The 27,114-nt window shown below is 38.1% G+C and overlaps 1 protein-coding gene across 1 annotated transcript in view; it reads right to left on the bottom strand.

Moving 5' to 3' along the window:
* Window positions 1-7,370: 7,370 nt before the first annotated feature.
* igsf9bb (immunoglobulin superfamily, member 9Bb) overlaps window positions 7,371-27,114 on the bottom strand; it is a 94,839-nt gene continuing 75,095 nt past the window's right edge. Inside the window, exons 16-20 of the mRNA XM_026372236.1 lie at window positions 24,833-24,997; window positions 24,014-24,059; window positions 15,487-17,115; window positions 9,971-10,098; window positions 7,371-7,646 (exon numbers count right to left, since the gene is read on the bottom strand). Of these exons, the coding sequence (XP_026228021.1) occupies window positions 7,432-7,646; window positions 9,971-10,098; window positions 15,487-17,115; window positions 24,014-24,059; window positions 24,833-24,997 (2,183 nt within the window). The 3' untranslated portion in view covers window positions 7,371-7,431. The remainder of the gene's footprint in view (window positions 7,647-9,970; window positions 10,099-15,486; window positions 17,116-24,013; window positions 24,060-24,832; window positions 24,998-27,114) is intronic.

The raw sequence follows: 27,114 nt of genomic DNA on the forward strand, positions 1-27,114 counted from the left end.
ATGCCCCCCCTCCTAATTAATGTCAGTTTAAAGCAGCATCATGAAGCACTGTTACATACATACTATAAATATACGCTGTAAAACATTTCTATCTGTGGTTTGAATTCGACATTGATATTTCTGTGCTATGCTGTGATACAGATTGCAAGGGAGCACCATAGGAAGGGAAAAAAAAAGATTCTCACCATTCATTTCATGCTAAAAGTAAATGGCAAAATATGACAGCAGAAGCCAGCCTGGTGATCGATTCAAAACAAATCAAACAAGAACACAGCGAAGAGCTAAATTGCCGTCCCCTAAACGACAACTGATCAGTGTGATAAGACAATGGCCCACATAAAAAATTCAACAGTAACATTTGCTATTCACACCAAGTGCTATAAAAACTAGTTTGCTGTATCCTTCTCTGAGAGTCTCTGTGTAATTGACAGTGAGAAATACAGTACAGTGACAGGTATTTTATCTTTTGCCTGTACACAACGGAAACATCAGACGTCATAGTTCTCTACTTTGTGTAAGATTTAGCATTGCTACAGTATAAAGCAACAATGGATAGAAAAATAATAGAATATAGACTTATACATTCTTGCAAACAAGTACTGTCCCCAAATATAGATATATTCATAGTCATATATATATTAGGTACATGTAGCTGAAAGTAAGTCAGTCTGAAACAACAGTCTTGCAGTAAATCCTCAGACGGTCATATTGGACAGCCTTAGCTTTAGCTTCATGTACCTCATATATTTTTTTCTCTATTATATATTCTGTATATCTCATGTCTCTATAAGATTAAATTCTTAAACTAATTTCTAGCATTAAGAAGACTTCCATCACTCACATACAGTATACACATTGGTCTGTTACATCATCATGTTATAATGTGTTACTGAATCAGACCCTATGCTACTCAGCTTTCCACTCAGTCTTCAATATACAGGATGTGTGCATCATCTCTTCTTCTACAAAATAGATATATGTATATATATATGCATATACATATATATATACATATAACAAGGTATGCTTATTTGAGATATTATTTACATGGAAACTTTTTTTTATCTCAAATTCTTTTTATACACTTAAGCTTGGACTAAAGTTTTGACATAATATTTCAATACTTTCCTCCATGTTGCTGTACCAACAGCATGTTGATGCAAGCTCATACATTTTTAATGAGCCTGGTTATGTCTCAAGTTTGGTTTAGTTTTGTCTGAATGCACTTTTCTGCTGTGGTCTTTCAGTAAGATATGGCATTTCCGAATTCTCTCTCGTTTTAGAGTTCAGCTTATAATTTCTGATAGACGTACCCATTGTATTATCCCCAATAAGTTGAAAGGATGTTCTTGGCAACGACCCAGATTATATTATCTATGTCCTTCTACTCAGTATGAGATAGCATGTGAGATATAGTTTCATTTGAACAACTAAGTAGTTGCAGTTGCATTTTTGCGTCAGTTTGCAGTTGGTATTTTGACTTGTGGGTCAAAAGTGATAAATGTGTTTTTAGTCCAAGAAATCACACAGATCTGAAAGTTGTATATTACAACATGTGTGAACTGTTTGTTTGGGCTCAGATTTGATAGATGTTGTTAAAGAAACAAGAAAATATGATATGGCAGTTTTAGATGTTGATTACAATGAGCTCAGAGGGCAAAAAGATGCACTTTAATTACCAACTAAATATATATATATAATAAAAAATGACAACCCTTTTACTTGTGTGGCATGTGTTAGCACCAGAGATTTTCCACTCCTAGCATACTTAAATAAAAGCCTGTTAAACATGTCGAAAAATGTGAATTTCCCCCTAAAATACAATGCATCTTAAAAATATGTAAAGCCAGAGAGGAATGACACCAAAGCCAGACTCGAGCTCTCCACAGCTTGAGAGTCAAGAGTGATACAGTACTGAGATTTTCAATGACTGATAAAAAATGTGTAATGTTAGTTCAACACACATGTACAGCACAGACATAACAAATTATGCCTTTTTAGTCCTGTAAAGTGTTATCTCAAATTTAATTTTACATTACTTTGGGCTCGTGTGATAATAGGACTGTACATATGTGAATTGTAGGCAGAGCTCTACTTGTTCTGGGATATAATCTATTATCACTAAATGTACACCTCTGACAGCATCAAAAGAGTTATTTTACCTCCCACTCTATATTAGAGCGTGGATAGTGAACTGAACCTGCTGGGACCCATCAGTACCCAAGGGTTTGAACAGAAATGTAGAAGTTATGTTCAGGTTCAGTCTCATAGTTCAAACTTTAGGCAGATACAAGCAAATCTGCACTTGTATCCTAAATGTTTGACGAAATAGTTTAAACCTAGAAACAGACGAAGATGAACGTGAATCCATGCTTCTTCATTAGTGTACTTTAAAGTGCTGTTAATGGTAAAAATGATGAGGTTGCTATGTTGCTAGCAGAAGAAAAACGCACGAACTCATCTGCATGGGGGTTCAGGCGGGGGACCGAATGAAACTTAAATTATGCTCGATGGGCTTGGGTTCGTGAGGCTTCACCTACAATAACAATCTCAATTGATGGACATGCTAACAGTAGTAAAGGGCAAGACTACCAGCCCTGGTCATCTTGAGACAAGTCTGGGTTTTAATTTGACCACATGCTGTTATTGCATTACAACACTACTGCTGCACTATTTAAAGATTTGAACTTATAATACCGAGATATATCTTTTCAGAGTAACGAGTAGAAAGGATGGTAAAAACTAATCGTATCACTATTGTCAAGCTACAGGCTGTTTGCTCTGGTAATGGTGGATTCCCCATCTATGTCATTTTTGTGACTCCCCAAAGTTGATGCCATGCAAATAACATCTTTCACTATACAATATGTACATGGACACATTTCTCTGTGGCACATGAAGAGGTATACAGTACGTTTGTGTTGAGGCAGTTCCGACTTCGCTCCCTCGCTGTCCTCACTAAGTCTCATTAAAGCCCTTGGTGATGAAACAACTGCACAGTCACACAAAGCTACAATTTCCCACCACCGCTGGTTTAAAGAGCTGTCGTGTACTCAAGTTTTCATTCTCTGTACATTCAACCTAAATATATATATACATATATATATAGGTTGGTTTATCATTTTGTGTGTGTCCCCACAGCATTTTGAAGCCTCACCCTGCTTGTTTCTTTCTTGCTCTGAGGGGGTAACTTCTCTTTTGTAAGTTAACATGGAAAATATATAGACTGGCTTTGTGAACACAGTCTTGCCAGCATCTACATAGAAACTATTTTAATGTTCAAATAACTTTAAAAAAAAAGTCATATATTTTATCATTTCAGTAGCTACATGCATATTATTTACCAATTTTAATAAAATATGCAACTTCTTTTTTTTTTTTAACGTTTTACTGTAGAGGCTAATCATATCACATACAAATTTCAGTAAAGAATTGTGGGTATATTTAGGGATTCTTCCACATATGTCAGCTTCTTTTTAACATTATGCTCCAATTACAACATGGAACATTACGTTAAGTGTGTTCAATCAGCGTAGTGCATCATTGTTCCAATATTAATATCATCATTATGTCATCAATTTGTCAAGTTATTCCCTCAACAAAAACATTTTAAGGGTCTATATTGAGACCGTGTGTTGGTACAATTTATACATTAGAAGTTATCATTGTTGTTTTTAAGGAAGTTCCAGGACTTTTAAACACCTATCTCATCTGCTATTGACTATACTCTTATATCATAAGTAGATAATATGGATTATTTTGAATAGATTTGTTAGGAATACTCTGCCAGTGCGAGAAAATGTCAGATTCCCTAACCTGCTCATGTGCCTGTATCACACACGCTTAGAAAGTTCTTTCAACAACCCCATGCCATCATTTGTTTAGTCGATTCCCTCCAGAGCTCTGCTGACAGGACCCTCAGCAGCACAAACATTAGAACATCTGCAGTGAAACATTCAATAAATAAAAAGCCTTCTGAAAGGAAACCATAGCAGCTCTTCTTCTTATACCTAACATAAATACCGTTGTAAATGTGGCATAAAGACATGATACTCAACAGCAACAAGGCACAGTTGTACATTTTCTTGTAGAATATTATGCATCAGAGTGCCTGCCGTTTTCTTTTGTTGTTAATATTGCTGTTAGTATGCCATAATGAAGGCTTTTATGGAAGAAGAGGTCCTTGTTTCTCTTTCAGTGTGATTTTGAATCCAACCACCACTCCAACAAGTGCCTTCTAACACACATTATTTTAGGCAGTGGTGCAGACTTTATGCTGTATAAATAAATAAGAGAAAAAGTAACTATATGGCTGTGAAAATGGAAGTGGCATTAGTAATGGTTTTTAGGTTAATTTATACATACTGTTTCATTGAATGGTTTATTTAGCACCGGAGTCTAAAAGAAGAGCCTCAGTTTGATAGCACTGCTAAAGCTGCTGTGATGAGATGGCTTCTTCAGTGAGAGGATTCATAACATCACTTAGTGCTTTGTAGATAATGTAAAAATCATGCAGTTCCGTTTTCCCTTTCTCCTTTATCTAGACAATCTAAACCATGTTGTGCACAGACCTTCAAACACCACAGCATGTACAGAGGTGCATTGCCAAGCCACTTAACTCTCACTGAAATGATTCATGCTGACTCTGTTATCCTTGGAAGCCAAGACTGTAGTATCACTGTAGTTTTAGCGTTTACATTTTACTGGCTGTATTTCCATGATAAGTGCATTATCTTGACAAAGATTTACAGATCATCTGCCAAATTCTCCTACCATGGAGACATTATAATTCTGTCATAAATAAAGGCACTACTTTAACTGCTTTATTAAAATGGTTGCATTTTAATGTCTAAAGCAACATTAATGCTTCCTTATGATGCAAGAATTTACTTTTTTTTCCAGTGTACTGGGCGTGGTCATGAAATCATTATTCATCATCTATTTGCTCTCAGCGGTCTCACTTGGTTTCGTTAAAGACATACCACCCATTATGAAAACATTTTTACCAAGCAACCAAATTTAGTCACTTTAAATGTGGCTTGGTGTTAGAAGACTATGTTGGAGTTGCAGCTGTGTCAGAATCTGCACAAAATTACAATTAAAAAAACACAAAAAAAACCTACATAAAACGAATGAACATACTTGAGCAATACCACTCCAAAATCAGTTCAGCAGAACATGGACTCTGCTCTCATGTTGTATTAGGAGGCCAATATGTCACCAAAGCCTCTACAGGTCAATACACCCGCTGAAGAAATTGAGCACCTTTTGAGCACAAGTAAGAAAATAAAATAAAACTTTTGCAGTACACACTCGTGGTGATTCTAGCTACAACATGTATAATGTGTGATATAGTTTCAGATAATATGGCACTTCCTTCACTTATCCAATAAAGATTTGCTCTATTAGGCCCTTGGTGTCCACATTTCTATGTCAGACATGCAAATTGACTAATTTCAATCACTGGAAACTTTCAAAATAAAAGTGAGCATAGAGTGTCACATGAGCTCATTCTCAAGTGTTCACATATAAATGTTGAGCAGGTTAAGAGGCTGATAGAAAATGGCCCAAAAAAAGCATGTATAAATACACACAAATACAGAAATAAAAATAATTTAACATAATAAAATGACACAAGTGAAGCAGGCAACCAACCAGAAGCTTGTTTAAGGCCAAACAAAGCCATTATGTTTCTACCGTCTAATATGCAAAAAAACTAACCAAAAAAAAAAAAAAAAAAAACTATCAAAAAAACATATTATGGCACAGAATCCAAAATTATATCCTTCACTATGTTGTGTTTTTCTCCTCTGTTTCATTGGCTTGTTTTTGGCATGACTGTACTTCTTTTTGAGTTGCATTTGGAGCCCTCTAAACTACCTAAAGTAGAAGAACTGGAGATGGAGATGTCAAGGAAAGACATAGATCTCTGTTGAAATGGACAAGATTTTGCTCCAGTGCAAACCATACCGAGACAGACAGAGCTTGAGAGCAGTTAAATGGAGCACCTCTAAGACTGACTTAATGCTTTCTTCATGATTCTCTGATAATTATGTAGAATTGAATTGCGATTTTTAATTGTGCCTATTGATGTCTTTATATTTGAAATGCAAATGTAAGCCCCTGGTGAAACCCTATGTGATTCACTGCAGAATGACACCTATTTAATATGAAATTAACAGAATTATTTTTGCGGGATAAGTGAAATAGTTCAGGGTTGTGTTTCTGTTTGACAGACATTCCTTAAACAACCCATGTCCTGATTATGGACGACATAGCAGAAAAGGGGATGAATATAGGTGAATTTCCTAACTTTTGTGATAAATAAAGTGTCTCATCTAAGAAACTAGAAAACTAATAAATATGAATGAAAAATGTAGAACATTTAACGTACTGTAAGAAAAAGAAATGGTTAAAGGGACGAAAAAGGCTAGTTTGTTCTGCTGGCTGATCCTGGTGGTTGTGTGGTCTCGTGTCCTGTGCTCTGAGGTATACTGGATAGGAAGTTGGAACACCCATGTTTGCGAGGCGAGTTTCTCGGCAGATAAGAGACGCTGCTGGTGGAGAGGATCCAGTGGAAAGTGCTGTAAACAAAGACCTGAAGGGCTTCCTGTTTTTTTTTTATTGTTGTTGTTTTTTGTTTTTTCTTTTGGGGGGGGGACATGACCCAAGCCTGGAGAGGCCTTTATAATGAAAAACTCATTGTATTCAGAAAAGATCATTTGGGTAGGAAACCTGGGATTTCCCTTGTCTTAAAAAAGGACTTGATTACTAACAGAAGTAATCAAGTATTGCCTCTTTTCAAATTATTCCTTTGCACTGGAGTAAAACTTTAGAACTTGTGGCAGCTTTCATTTTGTTTTGAACTGCTAGCAGTCTAAACACAATTAAAAGGGAATACTACTTAATTAAAGCATATGCAGAACATTTGATGCCTTTGGGCATCACAGCCAGTACAATAATAATATATTATGAGATAATAAAATTGGATAATAATTAAAACTTTTTTCTGATAGAATTTCTTAAGGACTCGAATCATTGATAGAAAGTTGAGACCAGTATTCTACTCATGATCGTTAATCTGTACTTTTTAACTGGTAAATTAAACCACTATTTGGAAACATCTGGTCTCTGTAAGTAATTCTTGATCTAATTTATGATTCTACCAAGTATATTTGGAATCATTAAAGATTAGCTTATAAACATGGCAGATAATGCAAATTGAATTTTCCCAGCGTTTAACTACAGAACATTGCAGATCTGAATGCTGAAACTTAGTGCTATTCCCCTTTATAGTAAACAAACATAAAAATAAAAAAAACATCTTTAATTATATATACTTGTGTGTTTTAATAAATGGGGTGCAGCTATTTTTAGCTTGATATTTTGAAATTGTGTATTGCATGGTTGCGACCTTGTCCTCAAGACCATTCAGAGGAGAGTGGCATGGTCTAGGTCTATGTTGTCCATGCTAGCCAAAATAGCCTTCTGGTCCTCTTGGGGTGGGCGACGATACAACAGAGCAGAAAAGCGAGTGTATGGGTCATGGAGGATGGGCCGTTTCTTCTTCTTGCGGAGGTAGAGAGCTTCTTCGGGCTGGAGTACCTGAGAGGTGTAGGCCTGCTGGGTCTGAGAGGTGAAGACACCTGGAGAAATCAAAAGTTACAAATTAATATGCAATTGATATGTCCAAGAAACAAAGCTGTTACACATGGATCTGGATGTTTTATATATGAAGCTCAGTTTGGCTGTCAGCTATTATTTATTAATTGGAAAATATGCTTAAGCTTTATTGCAGAGAAAGTTAATGCAACTTGTACATGTTTGTGCATTAGGTACAGTATAAACCTGGACCATGGCCAAGTAGTTAGCTTACCTTACTTAATAGACTGGAAACTGAGTGAAAAATCAGATTAGCTCTGTCCAAAGTTAACACAATTCAAAATGCATACTGTAAAAGCAATAACGCATTTTAGTTTTAGGTGTAAATTTAGAATGTGTGAGACCACTTTTAGAGGTGATGAGGCTTGCTTGGGTGACATGTAGCTCAGTTAGTAGAGCGGTCATCAGTGGTTCGACTCCCCGGTTTCTCCTGGTTACATGTCGAGGTGTCCTTGGACAAGACACACCCCACAGTAGTGCTGTCATCTACTACAACTGTCCAAACAACAATTTCCCCAAGGGGATCAATAAACTATGTCATTATCATTATGATTAAATTAAAGCCAGAAGGATGACCACATCATTAATAAAAGTTGAACAGGAACTTGATAAGTTACCTAACCCTAACCTCCTCTTGCTGACTTACATCACCTGTGGCAAAGCTTCAGTATTTGCAAAAACACACACAAAAAAAAACAAAGTGACTTAAAAATGAACATCATGTTCATGAATTGTTCCCAATGAGCTTGAATTCTCGATTTCTACTAGATGTCTGCCAGCCATGCCTGACTAATACATGTATGCTTAGAACCATACACCACCATACAGGCATAATTAACTTAACAAACGCATACTTTAGTGAGCCAAAATACTGTTATGACAGCTCACACTAGTAAAACCACTCACAGATGAAGTGAATAAAGTTAAGGATTAAACATCTATTAAATGAAACCGAATAATCAGTTCATGTAATCTGTGTCTTAGATAAGGTAGAAACCAGTCAAATGACCTGAGTGACTTAGTCATGAGCCAAATTGTTAAGGCCAATCAACCAGGTCAGAGAATCTCCAAAATTGCGAGGCTTGTGGGATGCTCCCAGTCAGCAGTGGTGAGTATCCATGAGTGGCCAGCCAGAGGGTGATGGAGCTCCAAAAGCTATCCTCCTTAGTCCAATTCATAAAAGAGCTACTATTGCACCAAGTAGTGATGGCACCAGAAGTCACTGTGTGAAGAACATAAGCTGGCAGAGAGAGTCTAATGTTGATAAGAAAGACTGGGTCCAGGTATTCACATGGATGTGAATTTGATATGTGGTACCTACCAAAACATTGTTGCCCCTACAGGGTAGTGCACCCTGTCATATTGCACACATTATCATATTGTAGGTTGAACATATTTTGGCAGCATGCTGACAACAATGTATTCATATTTTGGTTGATTGGTGTATTTTAATACTACGTATGAATGCAGAGGTCTGTGGATTCAATGTCATTATCTAGACAAAGCGTTAACACAACAAACTTCACCTTCCTAATTCTGGAAAGTCTTGTGGAACATTTAACTTTTTTAACATTTCTGTTAATGAACAAATACTTGATATTTAAAAAGAAAGTAGCAGATAGCTGTTTTTTTATTTTAAGGAGGGCTAAGATTATAGCACTGACTATACTGAAGGACCACTGTTACTTAACAAATCAACAGCTTGGGATGTTACCTCCAGCTTAAAAGCTTTAAAAAACAGTGAAAGCCAGAGAAACTAGAAACAGTCAATAATGAGAGAACACTGATGCTAACAGCTGACTCCTGAGCCATTCATCGCATAAACACTTTACATCAAGTTCAGCAAGTTCACTATTGATTGCAGCGGGACATTATTTTGATGTTTCTATGACAGGAAATTAAAATGCACTGCTAAGACAAGTACACCGATACAGGTTACCACAGTGTCCACAAACCATTCTTAAAGTTCACATGATTCATTATATCATAAAATACAAACATTTGCTAAATCTTCTCTTCTTGGTGATAAAAGATAAAATTACGTCAGAGCACGTATGTATGACTCTGAACTCTAATGTGGCAGTTTTCAGCAGAGCTGAAAATTAATCTTCCTCTGCAATACCTGTGTGAAGTGTTCAGTTCAAACCTTTCTGACAAGTAGTTTGTACAAATTTCTTTCACAGGTTTCACGTTATCTAAATTATAGGTACACAGACTAAAGTAAAAAAAAGTATTTTACTGTGTCTATGGTTATCAAGTAGCAAGGTTTAAAATAGAAGAGCAATAAACAGAACAACAGGGTTCAGACCTGCTTTCTTTCTGGTCTTGGAGTTATTGTTGTTCATCGTCATCTTCTTGGCCTTTTTAATACGTTGGTATCTTAGTGCATCAATCCTCTCAGACCCCGAAAGGGCACTCGGCGCACCTCGACGTTTTCTGGATAAAGAAGAGAGAAAAGGGGAAAACGGGTAACTCCAGGCCAGTTAGTGTCAGTGGACTGTGTTTTTGCACTACGGAGCGCAACAAAACCAGAAACCCAGACAATCTCAAAACAGCACTGCTCGTGCTAAGCTGGAGGTGCAGCACATTGCCAAAGGATCAATGTGAGACCTTTTTCTTAATGTATTTTTCAAATGATTGAGAAACAATATGATTCAATCTACTATTGCAATAACCTTGTCTGTCGTCTGAATTTACTTACTGTTATGCTTCACCATAATAGTGTTTCATAAAATTTGTTCATAAATCCAGATGGTATAATGAATTGTACACCATGACATTGCCCTTCAGGGATATCTATTTTGCTCAAATTGATCCAAACAAACTTTATCCAAAGAAAAGCAAAGTATCACACAACCCCTGAAACTGTCCCTTTATCTCATGGCATTGATTAGGACAGCAAGTAAAGTTTGGAGAAGATACAACTTATAAAAAGACTTGCACTGTTGGTTTCAGAGATGAATTCTCCAAAATTGAAGAAAAATTTCATTAAAATCTAAGTAAAATTGTTCAATTGATGATTTGTTTGCACATTGGATATTTCTTTTAAATAGGGGTCCATCTCACTCTGAAATTAACAGTTTCTATTTCTCAGCTACTTATGAGTGCATCTACAGACCTCCCTCCCATTCATGGAGGCCCTTATGACTTGGCAGCCCACAGATTTCTGCCACAAACAGACACTCGGTTCTCTCAAGACACAGAAAACAATTAGCATTACAGAGAGGTCATCTTCCCACCGTGGCTGCAGAGAGAAACCGAAGGTCATTAGTAGAGGGGAAGAATCACAGCTGAGCAACAAAGCATCATCAATATGTATTCATAGACATGGATACTGTCTACAATGGGCTTCACCATGCTGACAGGGGGAGAGATGGCGGGAGGGGAAAATGACTACTCGGGAACAGTCACATAATGAAAAATAAGCCAAAGAAAAGCGAAGCACTAGGACAACAGATGTAACAAGAATTTATCCATATATTTGTTTCTTTTTTTTTTTTCTCCTTTTTTTTTTTTGAAACGGAAGAGCAATATTTAGCGATGGCATGCATGGCAGTTTGCACATGGAACACGACTTTAAAGGGGAATACATTCAAAAGCACTTCACTGGGCAGTTCACTCAAACCTAACGAGGTCCTCAACCCTCTGTTTGCCCCCCTCGTCTGCAAGCCCTTGGCAAAATATTTGTTCCTTAGGATAGATAAAACTTGTGGTAGGTCACTTGCTTCACATGGAAGAGAAAATTGTTCTGCAGTCCAAACTTGCAAGTGCAACTGTTTACTTGGAGTATAGGCTTTGATTCATGCTACAGATGCTTTATACACAGGATAAATGCCATGTGTCCACCAGGAATCTTTTAAGCTATTCAGGTAGAAAGAAAAATGCTTGGGTAAAATGCTGGTCTGCTTTTTCTCTGTGGCTGTTCAAAACCTGCTGTGAATCTGGTTTTCTTCAAAACAAGACTATTTTTTAAGTTCTAGAAACTGCTTCTCTTACGTTACACATGCTAATCTTTCATCATTGCCGAGAACATGCACCAGTATTTCTGCCTAAATGTTTAGGCAAAAAAGAGAATGTGGGTGATGGCTCCTAGTGGACACACAGCTTAAAGTAATTTATTAATCCCACTCTTATAAAATATTTTTTGGCAACTGGGGTCCAAAATATTTTTTAATTGGTGTCATACAATATATGCATCTGTAAAATATAAATGGTGGAATGTATCACGCTTGAGGAGATTGCTAAGAGTTTTTACAAAGCAATCATCTGAGATTAAAATTTTATACAAGAATGTCCACATGGAAAACTGTTTCATAAATACATTGTATGCCACATCTTGTAATCTAGTACAAAAAGAAACAGGACCAAAATTAAATCATGATCTTGCCTCCTTTGAAAGCATATTTGCTTTTAATTCTCAAAATATCATCAATACCTGGATATAACTCCAGATCTCTGAGTACATTGTTTGGCCATATAATGGACTTCACTATCCGCTATTCCAATAATTAGTGGGACAACACCCTATTATTTGCGGGCCTCAGGCCAGAGCCCATAGAGCAGGTAAAACTGGTCCTCGAAATCCATTCTAATCCGTTCAAAATCAAATCAAATAAAATCCTGACTCAGTAGGGAGAAGAGGCCAAACGTGGCTGTACCTGCAGATACTGGAGAAGTTCCACATCTTGCTTTGTGCTGTCAAATAATGGGTTTGAGGAATAGCAGGCAAAGGCTGAAGACATCCTGAGAGAAGCTGCCATCATAGTGTGACCATTATGAGCCTTCACAATCTCTTTGGTAATTAGTTCAGTCATGTGATGGGTGAGAAAGACAATACAGCTACTGTATAGACAGCTATATCTATTCCCTAAGCATTCCCTTGCATTCTGTTCTTTCTTGGCACAGTAAATAATGGGTCCCAAATGAAGATGCATTACCCAGGATATGTATTTAGCTTGTAGCTCGAATGTAAATCTGATGGTAAGAGGAATTCCTCACTTACAACCTGGAGCAGAGAGCTGGGAGATAGTGGGTAGTGAATGGGTAAAAAGGAACAGGTACATTGGTCTTCATCAACCTTGACTGTATTGAGTTTTTTTGGTAGAAAAAGGAAGACTTGATGAACTGCAGCAGAAGAAAAGGGAAAAAGGGAACTTGGGTGCAGAGTAGGAAAGATCAACTAAGTTGTTTGTGACATTCCTTAGTGTGCCAGTCACTTTTGCTGATGGAGTGCTTTGCACTACATATTCAAGGTAAACTGAATGAGGTAAATACCATTGGCACAACCTTATCCAGTTGATTGCTAACCCGCTAAGCCACCTTAGGTTAAATTGATAACAAAGCTGGGGAGGCTTGAAAGTGGACAAAAAAACGCAACATAAAGTACTTTCCAAAACATTATCAAATTACTTTTAGAGGCTTGCCTTTGCTTTGACAATCTTTAACTTTTCACTGATGTCAAAACAATGACATATAGGACACAACTTAAATGTGGTTTTATCTTTAGACTAAAGGTGCAAAGAAGGAAACCCTCTGAGCATTGTAGCCATCTACAGTGGCAAGAAAAAGTTTGAGATATTCTCATATCATCATGATATTCTTCATGATATTCTCTATTATTTCTCATAAAATGTGAGCTGATCTCCATCAAAGTCAAGAGTATTAACAAATATAATATGCCTAAAGTAATAACACACAAAAAATATGATCTTTTATGTCTTTAATGAGAACATCCATATAAAACCTCAGAGTGATAGTTGAAAAAATAATATGAACTCTTGCAATGCTCCTTTGACGCCAAATGTAGTGCTGTGTGTTCTTTCCAAATAGTTCAATCTTAGCTTCATTAGTCCACAAAACATTTTGCCATTTTGCAGTGCAGCAATGTTCTTTTTAGTAAGCAGCGGTTTCCTATGTGGTATCCTGCCATGTTCAATGTTTTACGTAATGTGGACTCATGAACACGGATGTTAGCCAGTTTCAATGATGCCTTCAAATCTTTGGCTGTCACTCGGGGTTGTTTCTTTTCTCATTAATAAGTGTTTGTAGTGCTCTTTGGGTAATTTTGACTGGCCGCCCACTTCTTGGTAGACACTTTGAGGTTTTCATGGTTATTCTCAATAAAGACATGAAAGATCTGATTTTTTTAAAATCATTTTAGGCACATCATATTTGTTAATACTATTGACTCACAGGAAGATCAGATTACATTTTATGAAAAATGAATGCAGCAAACCATGAAATTCCAAAAGGTTCACATACTTTTTTTCTGAAATGGATGACTTCCGTTTAATTAATTTTAAGAACAGTGAACAATAAAACTGTATCTTAATATTTAAACTGCTTTGAGAGTGATGAGGCTAATAATGTCCAAATCTGAGGTAAATATCTCTGTGGTGAGGTGTGATGTATCCTTAGTAACAGATTAAAGGTTGCACGTGAATGTGGTCAGTTAGCAAACCACTCAAGCATGAAATCATGTTGGTGACCGCTGACCTAATCTGTTAACTAATAGATGGCATATGCATATCAGTCAGAATGCATAATGTACTGAAGACTGCAGAACATAAAATGCATAGCCACTTTGAGTAAAAGGTAAAAGGAAAGAACTGAAATGAACTACAAATGTTGACTGAAGGAAGGAACAAATCAAATAAAGACTAAAAGAGCTGTATTCCCCTTTAAAGGACGAGGTGATCAAAAAGTCCCACCTGCTAACCCCCCCCTTTCAGACATGGATCCAACCCTTACCTATTGCGGTGTAGAGGACCTGGTCACAACAACGCTGCCCAGATAGCTGAGATCAATCAAAAACAAAGCAGGTAAGACTCCAGGAGTCATTAAGAAGCACCATACTGCCCCTAATTCATAATAATGGAAACATTGCAGTTCATGAGAAGCGGACAGGCCCTGTGACACACTTTGCCCAACAACCTTTCCATGGGAGTCAGACCTGGGGTTGTCCTGGGGGCAATTAAAGGGTTCGGGGAGAGAAAGGTTACAGTAAGGGAAAGGTGGGAAAAAGATCTGAAGCTAAGGGAGAATTGGTCATGCAGTTAGGTTACTAGGCCGAGGATGGGCCGCAGGGCCTGCCAAGATGTACTCTTCTTAAAGCATCCTGCTGCATGATAAAGACATCTTCAAAGGCTTGGAGCTAGACATAACAATGTTTGTTTTTTTGTCTAGCGAATCAATTGGATGAACATTATGGGATTCCTCCTGTTAGGTGAAAGCAGGGTAACGCATGATAGAGATGAAGAAAACAGGGATCCTGTGCTGATGTCTGCAGACTCCCAGGCTTTTAGGGGCTTGTGCCAAACAATTTACAGAGTGCAGTTGTATTGCAGTAGTATAATTTATTTAGATTGATTGTAGCCCCAAAAGCTCTGGAATGTAATCTGTGAAGCAAATGTATTTGTTTCAGAATTTACGCTTTAATTTACACCTTCTTGATTAAGTAATAATTTTTAAACAGTGCTTCACAGATTTACTAGGTGAATACCTCTAACTTGATGTCTGACATGAAAAGCAGCGTTGAACAAGTTGATAAATACACTGGCAACCTCCAGAATTTATGAGATGATTTATCACACCAAAATGTTATTCCTTCTACCATACAATTTCATTATTGAAATAATGTTAAGGAATTAAAAAACATAAATTGAAGCATGAAGCTAATTTGCCATGGAGATGATTACAAAAATTTGATGGATATTAAGTAGCATTTCAGTAACCAAACATCTGAGCTATTTCACACATCAAAGCATTATGGGTTGGGGCAAATGACTCACACGATATCCCTCTCTTCATGCCTAATGCACCTACCCTGAAGCTGACAACTGGGGTGGAGAGGGTTCAGATGGAAGGATCTCCTCCTCAGTCCTCCTCTGAGATGGCATCTGACCAAATATGTTGCTGCTTTCCATGGGGGGTGATGGGGACTGGGAGGCTGGGTAGCTGGTTGCAGAGGTGGCAAAGGCCATGTGGGAACGATAGCTGGGACTTGCTCTCCTGCTTCCCTGGCCTTGGGCAGGTGAGGAGGAAGGGGAGGATCTCCTTGAGAAGCTGGCTGTGGAAGGAGGGAGGAGGGTAATCTCAGACATCTCTGGAGGTATGGGGGGTTGAACAATGCTTGGACGGGGTCTAGGACGTACTACAATCTCTGGGGAGCCCTCATGAGAGCTAAGGGGGCTTTGGGTGAGGGGTGAGAGTCGAGAGGGCTGGAGAACCACCTGATGCAGGCCAGAATCCATCCTACGAGCCTGTCTGGGACTGAAACGAGGAGTGGTTTCAAACCACCGTGTGTCCAGGCTACTGAATGTGCTAGGGACAATATGGGCCATTGGATCGGTGTAAGGCAAAACCGGCACACCCATACCGTGGCCTGTGTGTCTTAGCTGCCCTAAATGTGCCTCTTGCATAGCTAAATGCTTGGCTGGGGAGCCATGAGGCTTGGCCTTGCTGGGAGACTTGCTTGGGTGACTCTTTGGGGCCTCCAGTGGCAGGACAGCTGGGTAGGTGGGCATTGGTAGGGAAGAGGTCTGGAAAGCACTAAGGGGAAGAACATGAGGAGGTGGGACATAGGAGGACTCGTGGCGGAGATGCAAAGGTTGAGGTGGTGGAAAAATTAATTGGGGCCCCTCTAGACTTGTAAAGGTGAAATCCAGTCCCTGCCAAATCTCCGGTGAACGAGAGGAAGGGGTAAATGTCAAAGGAAGTGGGAAACCATATTGTGGGAAATCACCCTCCCCCATTTCTTCAGGAATCATGGGGTGACCAAAAGGACCTTCAGCAAGGTATGGAGGGGAGGACATAACAGAGCTAAGAGGGCTGGTGTCAGGCATGTAAAAAGGAGGTGGGGGATCATGATCCCCAGGGGGGCCTAGATAGCCATAGAAAGCCCTGTGGTGGAGAGAGCCTCGGATTTGCCCTGTGGCCTGGAGCCGACTGCTCTCCATGATAGTCATACCTTCGAAGGGTCTGTGGAAACGAGGGCTGTAGGCTGGAGGTTGCAGGTAGGATTCCTGACTTGAGATAGGGGAAATCTGGTGAGGCCGAAGGGGGGCCATTACTGGTGGCAGAGGCCTGGGGTCATCATTTTCTTCATCTGACTGCCGAAATTCAGGATAGAGGTCTGATTCTTCCACAAAGGGGAAGCCCTCAATTCGCCGAGGCTTAACAGGCATTTCTGCTTCTGTGGGGTCTATGACAAAACGTCCATCTGGGCCTCGGCTGATAAGTTCAATGGGGGTTGTTGCTTCAGCTTCCTGCTTGGAGATGCTGTACTTCTTGCTTGTTATTGCTCGTTTGGTCTTCTTGTATAAAGACAATTCCTCCTTCTTCCCTGGACTTGGGGGTGGTTTCTTCCCACGCTGGTCATGACTATCTTCAGATGATTCTGATGGGGATGCCTTTGAACGAACACTCTCTGGGCTCACCTTTCCTGAAGATGACCTATGAAAAGAATACAGAACAAGTAAAAATTCAGCACTGCCAACAAAGCTAAGCTTCACTTGAGTGTGCTAAAGGCGAACAACAAACCTAAAACAAGGTATATTCACTGACATTAATAAAGTGTGCACTCTATTTACAAGATTATGATTTCTACTGGCTTTCAAAACACCTGATTATTTCAGAAATAATTTTCACCACAATTAGGACATAGAACATAGATATAATCTATAGGATATTTAGAAGAGTAGTGACTCCTTTATGAACAAGTCTTTGTTCTCTTTACATAGTCTCTAGACACGAGACCACTGTTATTTTAGGTCAGTCAGGAAGGTGGACAGAAGGAGGACGATTTCTGAAACATGAATCTCACACAGAAAAAAATACATGTATACTAAATTCATGCTTAACTCCACTCAAAAAACTAACCAACCAACAAAAAAACAAACAAACTGGCAACGCTAAACTCATGTGTTAGCGTAAAGACAGAAAAATACCTTGTGTAAACACTTTTTAATAAGTGGTCTTTGAGTCATTGTAGAAAATGTTGAACAAACTTTAGTGATCTGAGGACTAATGTATCTTTGAATATCAATCTATCAATATCCATTTGATTTGAAATTAAATCATTATATTCATGACAACATTAACATAAAAAAAACATTGTAAGGTCAAGAAGAAGTTAACACTCAGCTAATCTGCTACATCAGGACTAACTGCTGATTGGTTCCACCAAGTATATGGTATCACATTTGACTGAGTGAGAGAAGCAAATCAATGCATCTTCTAAGTCAAATGTCAAAAACACTTTTCCAACTGTGTCAAATAGTGTGTTCATGTACCGTTAAACCCCACTGGTAATAGTCAGAAGCAGATTTGTAAAGAGGTTTTGTGACCTTTAAGGTTCTTCAAATTCAGGCTGGCTAAAAAATACACAGTATTTTTATCCCTTTTGATACACAAGTCTCCCAACACATATGAAACAGACAATTCTAGTTATATCTACTCTTCTTTTTTGTTCTACATCTGAGAATATCATTAGTACATTACATACAATGTGATATGAAAATCAATTTGCAACACATGCTTGTTAGTAAAATAGGACACATTTTTGTAGGAAGGAGGAAAGAAAACCACAATTCACTTTGAAGCCAACATGTCTTTATTTAGTGGTAAAATATAGCATAAAAGCTATGAAATCATTGAGGTTTGTGCTTCTAAGGCCTAGAGTCTGTTACATTCTAAGATTATAAATATTATATTTATATACTGTTACCAGTAAGATGGTTTATGTGAAATATCGCAAGTGTAAGCTTTATGAAGCCACAGTTCGACTGCTCAGACAATTTAGCTTGATTCACTAATTAGTCCTTTGTAGATTTAACCATCACTCCTACAAGTAACAACCGTATTGGTAACAATTACATTTATGTTATTTCCTTTATCAATCTGATCAGGCCGCAGACAGGACTTTTAAAACTTGATATGACTTCTTTGATAATGCTATATGTCATTGCTTTAACAAAGCTGAGGACTACAACCATAAGAAATAATGAGTGCCAAAATGAAGAGATACAGGCTGTATCAGTTCAGAATCTTCCCATCATGTGCTTAATACACATACATTTGCTGATGCTCTCCTAATTGGCTAAATCACGATAATAAGCACATAGAGCTACATAGCAATTACCACATCATGAAATAGTCAGTGAATCAATGTAAGACTGTAGGCCATATTGATTTACTAACAATTACACAATTACATGATACAAATATTGTAATAATACAAATACTGTACTGTCACAGTGTCTTCCATGTGTATACACATTATACCATAGGAACAGCTGACACTGATGTTGTATTAAAAGCTAAACCCTACAGAACGATAACTAAAGACTCGGCTCTCAAACCACAAACCAAGGTAGAGTAACAGGGGGAATGAACAACATGCTTGCATCTGGTTTGGGAAAGGAATAGTAGTGAAGTCTTATCTCAGAAGTGTCAAAAAGTGTTTCAGGTCACCTGGAGGTGGAACAGTAATTTAAAGGGGTTAGAAGGGACATAAGGGTCACAAAAATTGTCACAATGCACTAAACAGAGCAAACGTGGGAAATATGATCATTCACTTTATTGCCAGAACTTAGCTGAGGTTGACTGCAGGTAAGATATACCATTGTCATATCAGTATACTAAACACCGATATGTGGCCAGTAGCTTGTTACAGTGCATCCAGAAAGTATTTAAAGTACTCTTTCCACATTTTGTTATGTTACAGCCTTATTCCAAAATTCATTATTTTCCTAAATATTCTCCAAAGACCTTATAATGTCAAAAGTGAAAGAAATTTGTTTGAAATCTTTGCTAATTTATATATAAATATATATAAACACATATACATAGTGTATTTATTGTATTTATTATTTACAGTCTTTGCCTTGACACTATGACACAACTTGATTCTAGTCCACCTGTAGAAAATTCAGTTGATTGGACACGATTTAGAAAAGGCATACACCTGTCTATATAAGGTCCCACAGCTATGAGTGCATGCAACAGAACAAACCAAACCATGAAGTCCAAGAAATTGTCTGAAGACCTTAGAGAAAGGGTTGTATTGAGGCAAAGATCTGGGGAAGAATTCAGAAATATTTCTGCAGCATTAAAGGACCCAGTGAGCACCGTGGCCGCTATCATCCATAAATTTTGGAACCACTGGTCTGGTCTACTCTTCCTAGAGCGGGCCACCCAGCCAAATGAAGCGATTGATAGAGAAGGGCCTTAGTCAGGGAGGTGACCAAGAACTTGATGCTGACTCTGAAAGAGCTCCAGCATTTCTCTGGGGAGAGAGCTCCACTAATCAGCGGCTGCCTCACCAGTCCTCCTGGTGCAATGGCCAGATGGAAACAACTCCTCAGTAAAAAGGCTCATGACAGCCTGCCTGGAGTTTTCCAAAAGGCACCTGAAGGACTCTCAGAACATGAAAAAGAAGATTCTTTGGTCTGAAGAAACAAAGACTGAATTCTTGCCTGAATGCCAAGTGTCATGTCTTGATCAGCCAGGCACCACTCAGCACAGCAGCAGAAACTGGGAGACTAGTCAGGATTGAGGAAAAGATGAACTCAGCAATGTATAGAGACATTCTTGATGAAAACCTCTTCTAGAGTGCTCCAGAATTTAGAATAGAATAGAATAGATGTGCCAAACTTGTAGCATCATACTTGAGACTGTAAAAGTTCTTCAACAAAGTATAGACCAAAGGCTGTTAATACCTATTTACATGTGATTTTTTCATTATTTTTTTTTTATATATTTGCAAATATATCAAACAGTGAAACTTCTTTCACTCTGTAATTATGGGGTATTGTTTGTAGAATTTTGAGGCAAACAATTCTACAAACCTTCTTTCATTTTTGAAGAAGGCTGTAACCTAACAAAATGTGGAAAAGGTAAGCACTGTAGATACTTTCTGGATGTATTGCAGCTTGGTGTAGTAGCAGAAACAGACAGCCTAGTCTACAGAAAATAAAGTAAAATCCTCTGATCGAATACATAACTTAATAATTTAATTGCTCAGGAAACAAGGCTCTCAAGTTTTAGACATTGCCTTCTGGCAAAAACAGCAAGAATGCCAATTATTCTTAAAATAACAATAATCCTTTTGCAGTGAATCATATCATTAATCACAATAAAACTCTATCTCTTGGACTCAATGATCTTTCAGTGAATAATCACCATTATCATAGAATAATTTACTATATTGTATAAAGTCAACTAACGGGATCTCTGTGCCTTAAAGCTCAATTATTTACAGCAATACTCTAATGTTTTGAGAAGCACGCTTATACTCCTTTTTGCAGAAATACAAAAACAAAGATAAAAAGATTAATCTGGCTGATTAAGCTGGTCTTACTGAATGTCTGCCAACTAAATATTAAGCTATAGGGGCAGGGAAAATCTTTCATCATCATCTACCATCTTTCATTTGTGATAAATAATCACAAAAACTGAAAGTGTAAAAACAGTTATTAAGTTTAAGGTTAGTTAACTGTTTCTTGGCCAGGTGTAGTGACAACTTCCTGTCGTTATAGTCAGTTAACCATAGCACTTCCTGGCCTAACTTTACATCTAGTGTACAGACATAGAAGTAGAGTGATATCAATTCAGCAAGCAAGAGAATAAGCGTGTTTCCCAAAATGTCAAATATAAAAGTAGATGATGAAGATGAAGGAAATTTTTACAGTATATCCTATTGTCTACTGAGGGTACTCCTGCTGTCCTCAATAAATGTCAAGCTGGAACAGGAAAATGTATAAGGCGCATTCACAGACTGATTCATCCTTCCTTGTCTCCAAGGAGCCTTTGTACAAAAACAATCTTCATCCAACTTCTGCTGATGATATTCCTTCATCTTTCCTGTATGAAAGACTATGACAAGTGCTGTAGTTGGCTGGTGGGGTAATTTAACCAGAAGCATGCAACCAGGTCAGGAGACTGGGGAGCTGGGGCTGAACCATGGTGCAAAAGGGTGTATACAGTGTGCAACAACAGGGGGACAATGGTTGGCACACTCACTGAGGACTTGAAGGTTGGGCCCTGTATCTCCTTGTGTCCAGCCCCTCCCAGTAATGCTCAACGCTGGGAATGAAGCTAAGTGGACTCCTGTAGAAGTGGGGAGATCAGACAGTGAGAAGTGGGGAGAATACAAAGGTAAACAGGAAGCCTGTTATTTAGAGGTATGTCTGCAAAAAGGCAACAGAAATGGGAGAAAATAGCTTTGGATTATTATTGTTGTTGTTAGGTGGGTTAGAAAAGATAAAAACAGAGACAGAAAAAAATATTAGAGAAAGAAGTGAGAAAAGACAATTAGACTATTGTAGACAATAGATTCCTTCACATAGCAACAAAAGGCAAGTAAAGGCAAAAGAGAGGAAACAAACATGAGTTAAGGTGGGGCACATTTATTATTGTAAAGGTATATGCCCAAAGTCCCACACTCAGACCCAGAACACATCCAGTCATACAGTATGCTGGAAAAAGAACATCATCCCTCTTCTTCTGACAATGCTTCAAATTCATGCATATCCTGTGTCACTAGTTTCTCCCACTTATCACATAGAAAAGTAGAATGAGAAGTTGCTCCCAGGCTCCACCTGAGGTGACATCAATTGCTCGTGATGGGTATACAGCTGGTGGCATTACTCTGTAGCATCTCTGTAGACTTGAATTTCTGAAATGTCCTGTTTTACATGTAATGCATTCAACACAGATACAGTAAACCTGTATTTAGACTGCATTTGGATGAGGCAAAACAAGTTATAGTGTAAAACCACCAGGTGCTATAATTCCTATGGCTACACCTTCATTTTAACATTTGAATCATAGTAATGAACAAACATGCCACTAACTGAAACAATGTATGTTTTCATTTTTAGATGGAGTTCTAGGAATTTCACGCTTGATGATGTGATACAGTCATTGTTCTTTTTAGTCTTAAATATTTATTAAATCATGTCACCCATATCAAGGAGCAAGGATTAATGTTAGTAGTTCCTCCTGCACTCTTTCTGCAATGACATGTCAAAATGTCTGCAAGAAAAGTTCTATTAAGCGGCAGAGAGACATCCTTTAAGATGGTGGATTGGATTGATCAGGCTCACTTGTAGAAAGAGTAAACAAAAAGACATGAAAAAAATAGTCTGCAAACATGCTGTCATTAAACGCATTAGACCAGTTTAAGAGCAAAGAGCACTTCAAGTTTGAGTGCAATTACAACCTAAGGTTTGCTGCTTACAATTGAGACAGCCCAAAACCACACAGCAGCAGTGGCAGGTTCTCCAAAACACTTGTAACAACCTACCTGTCAAGTACCTGAAAAAAATAGTGTTCAGATAGCTGAGGAGGCTTTAGTGAGGTGTGGCATCAGTGGTGACATTGTTGAAACCTGACAGGTTTCATATTGTTGTCTACGGCCACAACCAGAAGCAGTATGTAAAGTGATGAATTACTTTAGATAGCTATATACTGTATTTTGAAACTATATTTAGTTGATCTGTTTAGAAAGTAATGCTATAGGTCATACCTTCTTTGTAGGATAGTAAACATTGGAGCCAGTGTTTGGTTTGTCTGCTCTGGTCTACTGTGAAAACATGTTGGCCTCAGCAAAAAGGGATACAGATATAAAAGGATAATTTTAAGTTTAAGAAAATGTGATGATTCCTATTTTTAGGACCCCACAACAATGAAAACAGAATTATGAGTGCTATACTCCATTTCTCTTGTGGTCACACCAAATCTTTATGTTTTTAGTTTGATTTTTCCTTTCTTTTTACTGCACTTTGTATAAAGTTAGTTGATAAATAATAACTACTAATATACTATACTGTACTATACTATAATTTACATTATTTCATATGTACGGCTGTGGCTCAGGAGGTAGAGCAGTCATCTACCAACCATGGGATCGGAGGTTTGATTCCTGGCTCCTCCTGTCACATGTAGAAGTATCTTTGAGGAAGATACTGAACCCTAAGTTGCCCCCGGTGAGTCAGGTCAAGCTGCATAGCAGCTCTGCCATCGGTGTGTGTGTGATTAAATAAATGAGACGCAGTGTAAAGCGCTTTGAGTACCCGTTAAGCAGCAAAGCGCTATGTAAGTGCAGACCATTTACCAATTATACACACATATACAATGTTCTGTGGTGCTTTTCTCCCTTATATAAACAAAGTGATAAACTGTGATCATAACCATGATCTAATAGCAGAATACCATCTGAATGAAGACCAACAGTTTGATCATGGTTTTGTTGTACACTACTGCAATTATGCAGTACTGCTCCTACAGGAAGAGGAACAGTGACTTCCAGCATTGTATGTTGTGTGTCATGTACAGCGGGGCCACTTACGGAGTTTCCATGCTTTTTCTGCAGTGGGTTATGGAAAGAGGGGGGTCTGCAGGATGAAAGAGAAAAAACATGTTTGGTATTCAGTCAGAGATAACATTAATAAAAATTTCTTAAAAAGAGCATTGCTGCTGTCAAGGCTCAGACAGAATTTAAAACCCAGTAACATTAGAGTTGAAATACACTGCCCGTTTCAAAAAAGTCACTACCTGGACTTAGCTAGGCAAATAGGTTAGAGCCCCCCACTGGATAACTACTGCATGGATGGTTATGATTGAGCTGGTGACAGGTTATTTAACTCTAACTGATGCAGTGACTAGCTTCTCATTTCTTAAACAACCATGTAGAAAGACACATCCTGTGTTCGTGGGTTTCAGAAATGATTGGCATGCATCAATTAAAGAAAACATCTACGAAGATGAATGAAACTACTAAAACTGTGTTAAGAACTGTCCAACACATTATTAAAGACTAGAAGGAATAAATGTTGTGACATTACAGAAGCTTACTGAAACAATGCCATGGCGAATGCTTGCCATAATCAAAGCTAAAGGCGGTCCAACAAAACTTTAGTGTGAGTAATATGAGTGTGTGACTTTTTTTTTGCAGGTATAAAAGACAGCAAACAAAAATGCATGAGATTGTAGTTTGGCAATGTGGGGCACATGCGTTATAGATAAATATTACATTAGTCTATTCAGGATTATGAACCTTGATGAAAACATTCAGCTAATGTTAGCTGAAAATATTTGATATTTTATTTAACAGGTCCTTGGAAATAAGCTTAGCAATTGTGGACATAGCAATTCGCTTCCCCTTCACCTCTTTTCCTCTTAAGCTTCCGTCGGCGCTGCTTGTTGACGAAGCAGGCGGCCATTGTACTGAACAGGACAGCTGCTGCCAGGAAACAGATGGTCGCCACGATGCCAGCCACCACAGGCCGCGCCAGTCCACGCTCCTCCACCAACTCTGGAGGAGGGAAGACATCTGTGAGGGGAGGAGGGAACAGTCAGTAAAAGTAACTGAGGCAACTGTGATCACAGTGTAACAGCAAAATGTTGTGATGGGAAAAAAATAACCATGGAAAATAACCTTAAGTCACTTCTCAAGATTAAAGCTAGTGTCAACATTCATTTTCTGGCAGTGAAATAGGAGCTGATATTCATTATGAGATTATCATGCAGATGTGTCCACTGCAGAAGAGCACAGTGTTCCCTGCTAGAACACAGAGTGCTCTGATTAGGCAGCTATTTCATGAAATGAGTTCACAATCTGAATCTGGATTTTCTCATGGTGAGCCTTTGAAGGGTCGATGAAAGCCAAATTCCTGCCACATCCAGTGACATTCAAATCTGCCAGAGCTGACCTTCATTATAGCCAAGTGTAATTTCTGCAGAGTGCATGCTATGATGACTTGACAGCATGTAAACCTTTCTCCATAAAATATCTGCATTCAGATACCTAATACATTCTGTGTAGGAAACTGCAGATGAAAATAGTGTTTTACTCCCAACATAAACCCTGCTGAGATCATGGAAATAAAGCAACATGTGAACTGTGTGCATGGCTGCTACGTCTTTAGGGTGTTTCTCCTTACTGAACTACACTGAGATTATTAGAGATACTCTCAGAGCATTAAACATTAAGTATAGTTGGAATAATTATTTCTTTTCTGTAATGTTAAATTCCTAAAATACAAAAAAACATCTTGACATCTCACCCATCTCTTTCATGGAAGAACATTTTTACTTTAAAAGTTCAGCCACTGTCTGTACTGCGTGTACTAATATACAATCATGAGGTACTTGTACATAAAGTATTTTCAATTTCTGCTACTTTTACTACATAATATTTGGCAGTTAAAGTACCTTTTATTGCTCTACATTTACTTTGATACCTGAAGTTATATTACTGTACAAATGCACAATCATTATTTTATTGCTGGTATAATAAAAAAATAACCTAAAATAATATAATATTCAGTTGCATTGCTCCTTTAAGTTGAGTAAAAGACTTGAGTACATTGTCCAGCAATAATGTGCTCTGAAAGGTCACAAGCCTTCACATCACACGAGTCTTAAACTAGACCAATTGGCCCTTTGATATCATAAAATCATTTTGTACTGCACAGTATAGTGTACTGTTAAAATGCAGATGAATGTGAAAATCTAGTGTCAAATTCAAATTGTGCACAGACATCACAGTTGCGTGCAGTTTTTGCTGGAGAGGAACTTTAATAGAACACCAGGATTCTGATGACTCACACAAGACCAACCATAAAAGTGGTTGTATTTATGCCTGTAGATGGCAGCAACAATTAAATGTTGAAATAAGACCTGAGACATAATACAGCTCACAGATACTCTCTATTTAAATGTCATTTCAAATAACAACAGAGGTCAACGGTGAATAAAATGATTGTTCTCTTCATAACAGCAAAATCTTTAACAGACTGGACGAGAGGATTAGTTTGTGATTAAGCAGCGAATACCTCATCCAGGGAGGAATTAAATCTATTCACATGTATCAGGCTGGACATAGCTCAGCCTTGAAAGCATATTAACACAAATGTTGTCTTTTGTTTGTGGTTATTTTAGCATAAACTCTAGAGAAAGACAAGAGCATGAATGTACAGATGCTTTAAATCAGCCATAACTATACTATCTCAGGGAGTCTATGCATGGTTTGTGAACTAATACTACTGTATGTGCACTGGTGAAAAGGATCATCACTGCCCTTCCTAAAGCATGACTTTGAGCAAACATCTAGTGATAATTCTGTCCTTTCATGGAGGACATAAGATGTCCCTGATTAAGCTCAAGTTAAAGCTACAGTGACAGATTGCGCTTCACTTCAGTTCAGGTTGCCAGAGTATGACACAGAACTGAACCAATTTGTAATGCTGTGTTTCTTTCAGATGCTCTCTTCAACATAGCTGGTTGCAATCTTTAGCTTGTTACAGTCTGACTACTTAGACCTTCATCTCTGTGATATGGAGAAGTCAGACAAAGCAAGGTACTGTGCAGTAACTTAAAGCCTGCTTTGAAGCAACCAAGTTTTCCAACTGTCCTCACTTAATAATGCTGACCTACATGCTAATGATT

The sequence above is a fragment of the Anabas testudineus genome, chromosome 14 (assembly GCF_900324465.2).
Source record: "Anabas testudineus chromosome 14, fAnaTes1.2, whole genome shotgun sequence".
Classification (NCBI taxonomy): domain Eukaryota; kingdom Metazoa; phylum Chordata; class Actinopteri; order Anabantiformes; family Anabantidae; genus Anabas; species Anabas testudineus.